An 8,012-nucleotide genomic window follows, 5' to 3' on the forward strand; every position below is an offset into this window, starting at 1 on the left:
CCCGCAGCCGTGTGAGGGGGTGGGAAATGGCTGCCGAGGGCACCATCTTGCACCCCTGGGCTGTGTGTGGGCAGGTAAAGGGCAGGTGGTCTCTGTAGCCGCTTGTAGCCATCAGGTTTTCAGGTAACTTTATTAGCCTTATCTGCCTGTCCCCCAAATGATTGCAGCTAAGAAGAGCGTGGAATCCCGCACGGATCATGTCTTGGAAATCGGTGCCAGACGCCTGAAGATAGTCATCCAGCCAGGAGAAGGGAACCTGAGCACAAGCCAGTTTACACCACAGGCCTCCTCCAGCTACTCTCTCACTTCCAGCTCTTCCCCACCTCAGCAGGAGCAGCAGGCAGCTGAAGGCCAAGGAAAAGCGGCAAGAGAAGTCATTACCAAAAAGGTACATACAATCATAGAATCATACAATGGTTTGTGTTGGAAGGGACCTTAAAGACGACCTAGTTCCAACCCCCCTGCCATGGGCAGAGACACCTTCCACCAGACCAGGCTGCTCAAAGCCCCATCCAACCTGGCCTTGGACACTTCCAGGGATGGGGCATCCACAGCTTCTCTGGGCAACCTGTGCCACTGCCTCACCACCCTCACAGGGAAGAATTTCTTCCTGATATCGAATCTAAATCTTCCCTATTCCAGTTTATAGCCATCAGGAAGAGCAGTAACAAGCAGTGTCACGACCTGCCCCGCTTGTAGTTCCACAAGTTCTTTGTATTGATTTATGTTGCACTTCAATATTTCATGCCAAAGAAATGTCAGTTACATTATCTGTCAATAAAATGGGTGCTGGACCACAAGTCATCCACACATGTTAACAGGCAGCATGTTCTCCAGTGTAGCTTTGGCACATGCCATGCCATGATGCTATGACAAAGTGACCCGCTTAGTAGATGAAGGAAAGGCTGTGCATGTTGTCTACCTAGACTTTAGTAAAGCCTTTGACACTGTCTCCCACAGTATCCTCCTAAATAAACTGGCTGCCTGCGGCTTATAGGTGGACTCTTCAATGGGTAAAAAACTGGCTGGATGGCCGGGCCCAGAGAGTTGTGGTCAATGGAGCTAAATCCAGTTGGCAGCTGGTCACTAGCAGTGTTCCCCAGGGCTCAGTTTTCAGGGCCAGTGCTGTTTAACATCTCTATAGATGATCTGGACATGGGGATTGAGGGCACCCTCAGTAAATTTGCAGATGACACGAAGTTGTGTGGGTGTGTTGACCTGCTGGAGGGTAGGAAGGCTCTACAGAGGGACCTGGACAGGCTGGATCAGTGGGCTGAGACCAATGGCGTGAGGTTCAACAAGAACAAGTGCCAGATCCTACACTTCAGCCACAAAACCCCCATGCAGCATTACAGGCTAGGGGAAGAGTGGTTAGAAAGTGGTCAAACGGGAAAAAGTGAACCAGCAGTGTGCCCAGGTAGCCAAGAAGGCCAACGGCATCCTGGCTTGTATCAAGAATAGTGCAGCCTGCAAGACCAGGGCAGTGATCGTGGCCCTGTACTCGACACTGGTGAGGCCACACCTCGAGTGCTGTGTCCAGGTCTGGGCCCCTCACTACAAGAAGGACCTTGAGGTGCTGGAGCGAGTCCAGAGAAGGGCAACGAAGTTGGTGAAGGGTCTGGAGCACAAGTCTGATGGGGAGCTGCTGAGGGAGCTGGGGTTGTTTAGTCTGGGGAAGAGGGGGCTGAGAGGAGACCTGATCGCTCTCTACAATGACCTGAAAGGAGGGTGTTGCGTAAGTTGGGGTTGGCCTCTTCTCCCAGGCAACTCGTGACAGATAAGAGGGCATAGTCTGAAACTGCGTCAGGGGAAGTTGAGGCTAGAGATGAGGAGGCATTTCTTCACAGAAAGGGTTGTTAGGCATTGGAATGGGCTGCCCAGGGAGGTGGTGGAGTCACCATCCCTGGATGTGTTTAAGAAAAGACTGGATGTGGCACTTAGTGCCGTGGTCTAGGTGACATGGGGGTGTTAGGGCAAAGGTTGGACTCGATGATCCCAGAGGTCTCTTCCAACCGAATCAATTCTGTGATTCTGTGCCAACTGCTACTCCCCAAAGCAGCACCCTGGCAGGTTTCGGAGGATAGTATGCACCAAGGACTGCTGCCAAAAGGTGGAAGAATTGGATAAGATTTGGAACCCTTCCTGCTATGCAGACCTCTAACACTATTTCAGCATGTTTTGCACTTTTAAACAGCCCTAATTACTTCCATCTCTTACTTCAGTGTTGAAAAAATCCACTCTGATGGAACGTAACACAGCAAATGTTAATTCAGACACTTTCAACTAAAAGTCATGCAGAAAAGAAAAGATCAACTGTGTGTTAGGGGCATGGGGTAGGGCCAGGCTATGTGTTACATCATGTGGATGTGACTCTACCGAGACACTGATATCTGGCCCAGAGACTTTACACTGTTTGGCGTAATGGCATAGATGTAGCTTTTGAGGAATAGCATGTGCTAACGTAGTGGTTATCTGAAATCTGTAGCAGTATACTGCAAATTTCCCTATCCTTCTTTCTGTGTAAAGTAGAGATGTGAACATGTCTGTTATTATTTTTCAAAATCCTTTTTTCTGCCTTATCCCTGAGTTACGAAAGCATGACTTTTGGGAATTTTTTAAAGAAAAATAGAATTTCTAGTTTTCTCTTACTAATATAATTAAAGAACAATGTAATACAACATATATGTACTGTTAAAACGTGTCTGTCACCTGACACTAAGGGGACAGACAGGTTCTTTTGGGAATCCTTGGCAGAATGATGACGGCAGTAAGTTGTAGTTACAGTTAAAGCTTTTTTTTTAACAGGATTTTATGATTAGCATAGCATAGAATTAATGATCAGAATAGCACAGGATTTCTACAAGCAGAATCAGTGTAGTACAGTTTTATAAGTATCGTAGCACTGAATTTTATAGCACAGCTTAGCTTATGATTTCTAATCACTTGGACCCTCTGTACATCATGTCAAATCTTAATACTTGTCTTGCCGTATCACTATAACAATCATAATCTAGACTTGAAAAACAAATAAAAAATAAAAGTAATTCACTCAGTCCTCAGAGGAAGCAGAGGATGGTGGAGGTGTCGCTGACCTCCGGGGGATCAGACGTTAAGACTTGTAACTGCTTGATTTTGTAGACAGTGCTCTGCATGCTGTTAGGCTTCCCTATTCTGTCAGGGGGTCATCACCACCTGGTTGGCAGGGTGCCTGGGACCTTCAAGGCCAGTAAGGAGGGGAGTAGTCAGCGTAGTGCACAGAAACCTTGAGGACAATAAGGAGGGGAAGAAGAAATCTGTGTGCTTCGTCTACTTGATGCATAGGACCTTCAAGGCCTGATAATGAGGGGAAAAGGGACTAATACGTGACCAGCTCGGTCACAGAGAATGGCCGTTTGCCTTATAAAATGGCATTAGTTACGCTAACCATACTACCAGAGGTCAGGAGCAGGGGGGAGTGATCGGAGTCTCAAACTGAATAACAAATACATGTGTATAATGTCAGTATACATAACATAAAAGAAACACTGTGTGTAAATGTGTCTATAGTAATCTGGCCCTACTGAGAGCTTTCCTTTACTCAAAATGTAGAAGCAGCAAGCAGAGAACCCTACAAAAAACAAATACTGATATCTTCCTGTCTTCTCTTTAGATATTTCTTACAGTATCTGCAACTTTGAATACCAGTATGTTCACAGAACAGCAAAGGGATAAAATTGCCATTTTATGCCCCAATTTAAAAAGAGAAGGAAATCCTGATATTGATGGCTCTGAGAAATTGACAGGAGATTTTACAGATATTGAAAAAGCTTATCACTACTTTAAGGATATCCTTGCAGGCAATGACCCAAAGCATGATTTGTCACATTCTGAAAGTGAGAATGGTTTGAAAGATGAAAATGATTTGAGTACTGAAGAAATGAATGAGCTTACAGTTCTGTCAGCTCTCTATGAATATTTCAGTCATACCTGCAAAGAAAAAATCAACATGCTACGTGAACATTTTGGAGTGTGTATAAAAACTAAAGATCATTCCAATGGAACCACATCAATATGCCTCACTTCTGATAAAAGTCCTGCATCAATACAAAGAGCTAATGATTTTTTTATCAGAACTTTTCAGAAAAGCGTAGAAGATCTGAAACAGGAAGAAATTCCCATAACAAACAGTTACACATTAAATGAGACAATAATGAATTTAAATGCTAAGTTTAGTAATCTTCTTGCCAAAGAGGAACGGAATCAGCTGCTACTCCGTGGTCCAGCGAGTGAGATTTTAGCTGCTAGAAAATTTCTGGCAGAGGAAAGTAAGAACAGCCAAGCTGAAAAGAATATGAAAATATCATCTGAACTGTACAAATACAGGAATGGAATTGAAGTTGGTGCTTCTGTGTTTAAACTGTTGGAAACAGTACTAAGCAAAGAAATTGAAGAAATTAAAGAGAAATTTGATACGGTAATGGAAAGCAAAGCAAGTTCATGTGGCCAGAAGATGCTCATAATATTTAGGCCTAGGATCAAAACTTCTGATATGTCTTCACATGCTACTGAAAGTTTCATCAATGCATTTCAGAATGCCTCTGCAATGTTAAGAGAAAAACTGATCAGCTTGAAGCTTTCAGAAGATCAGAAGAAAAGATTAAATATGCTGCTTCGTGAAAAACAATTGGAAGATCTGCATGTAAAACTCAAGAAGAAGGAAGACAAGTTCATCTTGAGTGGTTTACCAAACCATCTTTATGCTGCCGAAAAGCACATTATGAACCTTCTTAACATTGAAGACTCAACACAAACTAAAAACAGGACACCGGTGTCCTCTCATCTCGGCTATCAAGAAGCTACAGGAGCATCTGAGAAGAAATACAATGGCAGGCAAAAGAATAATCTTTCTTCTGAAGGACAGTCTAAGGCAAAAACAGAGGAAGAAGACAAAGACATATGTCCAATTTGCATGGAGAGAATTAGTAATAAAGAAATACTGAGAAGGTGCAATCATGCGTTTTGCAAAAGTTGCATCGACCAGGCCATGAAATACAAGCAAACTTGCCCTGTTTGTAATACCGTCTACGGACCCGTGAAAGGAGACCAACCAGACGGAACAATGTCAGTTGGAAAGCTGTCTTCAGCTCTCCCTGGTTATCCCAATTGTGGTACTATTATGATTACATATAGTATGTGTGGTGGTATTCAAACTGTAAGTATATTTAAAGATTTGTAAAAGAGATTTTTCCCACAACAAAACCAATATTGAATTAAAAAATTAACTATTTTTCCATCATTTTAATGCATCTCCAGGAGAGATATTTCTTTGTTCTGTACAAATCTACAAGTATTTAATTCAGTATTTTTGGGTGCAATTAAGTAATATAGTAGGAATTAAATAGTCAAATGGCAGCCCTCCATTTTATATGCACCAGGACAGAGCTACCAGTCTTTAATTTGTACATTGGGAATACTTGAACTGAAATCTATGGAGTGATATCATATAAACAGAATTTTGCAAGTATAATGAGGATTGTCTGAGGCATTCTCTTAGCTGCTGACACTAATGGACAAAAGTGAATAGTAGGCTGCCTTGTAAGCTTTCCAGGTGAGAAATCAGCTTATGTTATGTGCTTAGAGTCATGACTAGGACTGAAAATGGGATAAATGAAAAAGTCAGGGGTGCAATGCCATGCATTTGGGAGACCAAAAAGGAAAAAACAAATTTAAAAATAACAATGGATGCATGACTGATGACAAGAAACTGTGAATTAAATTTATATGAAAGAAATTATCTAATGAGAAAAAACCTCAAAATTGTCATCGGTCATGCTATATCCTTCTGAATCAAAGTCAAGATGAAAAGTACTGTGAAAGCTAGGATGTATAATTTTCATGCTTTCAAAGCATTTATGATATACAATGTGGTTTTGTTTTGTTTTCCTACAAAACAGAGCAACCATCCAAACCCAGGGAAACCTTACAGTGCAACTTCTCGAATAGCATATTTACCTGACAACAAGGAAGGGCAAGAAATTCTGCAGCTCCTGAGAAGAGCCTTTAGCCAAAAATTGATTTTCACAGTGGGGCAGTCACGTACTACTGGTGCACAAGGTGTTATCACATGGAATGATATTCACCACAAAACTTCTGTGACTGGAGGACCCACCCAGTAAGTAGTCTTCTTTTTATGTGATTTTATTGCTATTCAGGCTACCCTGAATATTTTCCACATTAGAGTTTTCAGATTTTGTCACTAACAGAAGTGATTGCAGAATGCTCTATGGATCCAGACTTGAATCGCCTTCACTAGTTTGGACAGTTGGAGCGTGGATGAGCTTAGTCTTCTGTTGCCCTTCAGGCCACTCATTCACCAGTGAATTGTGTAAAGCACCCACTCAGTTAATAACTGCTCTGATTAGAAACTAATTCTAGTACAGGATAGGACAGCAAGCTCTTGATGGCAGCTAAGGTTGTACTCCTGATGTCAGCCTCTTCTGTTACTTGCTGCTTTGCACCAGGAGGTGCTGGTCTGTTATGATCCCAGTAAAGATGACACTCGGACTCTCTAAAATACGTTTTGAAATTCTACTTATTAGAGCCAACAGCATAAAGACAGATATTGTAGTAGAGATATGGTTACGTCCTGAGTTGCACAGCATTCACTGAGCCTCAGATCAGAGCACAGGACGCCGTGCCAACCCCGTCCATAGAAAGGGTTACCCCACTTTGGTTGTTCGAGCTGTTACAGGATTTTCTTAGCAGAAGACAACTCTATTCAGCATTTCTTGAGGACTTGCTGCATTTCTAAAAGCAAGAACACGCAGGTGGTGTTATCACTGGTACTGAGTGGGAGCTGCCTGCAGCTCTTAGAGTGAGCTGGCAGAGTCTGTCATGGGGCCCCGGGGTGTGCACAGCACAACACAGGCCTGAAGGGCCCGGCACGGCACAGGCCTGGGCCTGCCCCAGTTAACTGTTCTGTGGCTCACTAATTCCTCAATGTATAATGGTCTTCTGGTCAGGATCCATTAAGGTTCCACCTTTAATGGACATACAATTAACCATTCTTAAAGATATGATTAACTACAGATGATATGGTAAACTGTTTGGCTCTTGGAAAAAATCTTGCAGAGACAAGAGAGAGCCTTGGAACAGTCCTATCAAGCTTGTTGCTGCCTCTCAGGGGCAAATGTCTTCCTGCAAGATCTAAGGATTGGTGTCCAGATCCTCTTTCCTGGGCTAGGATCATAAAAGAGCAAGAAATACCAGCTTTACTTTATCTCCCTCCTCTGCCCAGATGCTCTCCCCAGTGATCATTTGCTTCATACACACTTCTGGTGATGCCCTACTTAAAATCCAGAGGTGTCATTATATTTGTATTCTGAATGCTCACTTGAATATGCTTCAGGTCCGATTTGCAGAAAGATGCATACCCAAGTGCCCTATCATTTTCAAGTGAGACAGCGGGCAGCTTTGAAAATCAAGTTCTTAGTGTCAGTTTGGACAACCAAATTCAGCAGCTCCTTTTCTTAACTTTTTAGCTTTACCATGTCTGTACCATCTCTCTGACCTGCAAAATAGGGTCTGTTTTCTCTGTAGAGTAAGAAGTAAGTGCATAAAATTTGTAGTGTTTTAAGGGATTTTGATGAGAAGGTTCTGTAGAACTGTCAAGTGCTTCATTGCAGAAGTAGCCCAAACAATTCTTTTCTTCTTCTCCTAGTTTTGGTTACCCTGATCCTGATTACCTGCAGCGGGTTCGATCGGAATTGAAAGCAAGAGGAATTGAATAAAGAACTTTGTCAACTGTCAACTCTTAAGTGTAAGAACTGAACATGTGGCAGTTAATTTACTATTCAAGCACTAAGAAGAAAGAAGTTATTTTGTTCAACTGCTGTACTTAAATCGCTTGTATTTCGCAGTCAGCTAAGAAAAGTAATCTTTTTTTCATCAACAATATATGTTCTTTTTACACATCATTTACTTGCCTGACTAATGCTTCCCTATGTGTATAGCCTTTACAGAATTCGGGTCTT

General features: G+C 42.5%; 1 protein-coding gene across 1 annotated transcript; it reads left to right on the forward strand.

Annotated features, from left to right (window-relative positions):
• The first annotated feature begins 157 nt into the window (after window positions 1–157).
• DTX3L (deltex 3 like, E3 ubiquitin ligase) lies at window positions 158–7,769 on the forward strand. Its single transcript, XM_009710531.1, has 4 exons — window positions 158–388; window positions 3,650–5,191; window positions 5,934–6,151; window positions 7,700–7,769. Exons 1-4 carry the CDS (start codon window positions 158–160, stop codon window positions 7,767–7,769), a joined length of 2,061 nt encoding a protein of 686 aa, XP_009708833.1.
• The last annotated feature ends 243 nt before the right edge of the window (window positions 7,770–8,012 follow it).

Source organism: Cariama cristata, unplaced genomic scaffold (genome assembly GCF_000690535.1).
Source record: "Cariama cristata isolate BGI_N322 unplaced genomic scaffold, ASM69053v1 scaffold35991, whole genome shotgun sequence".
In the NCBI taxonomy this organism is placed as follows: Eukaryota; Metazoa; Chordata; class Aves; order Cariamiformes; family Cariamidae; genus Cariama; species Cariama cristata.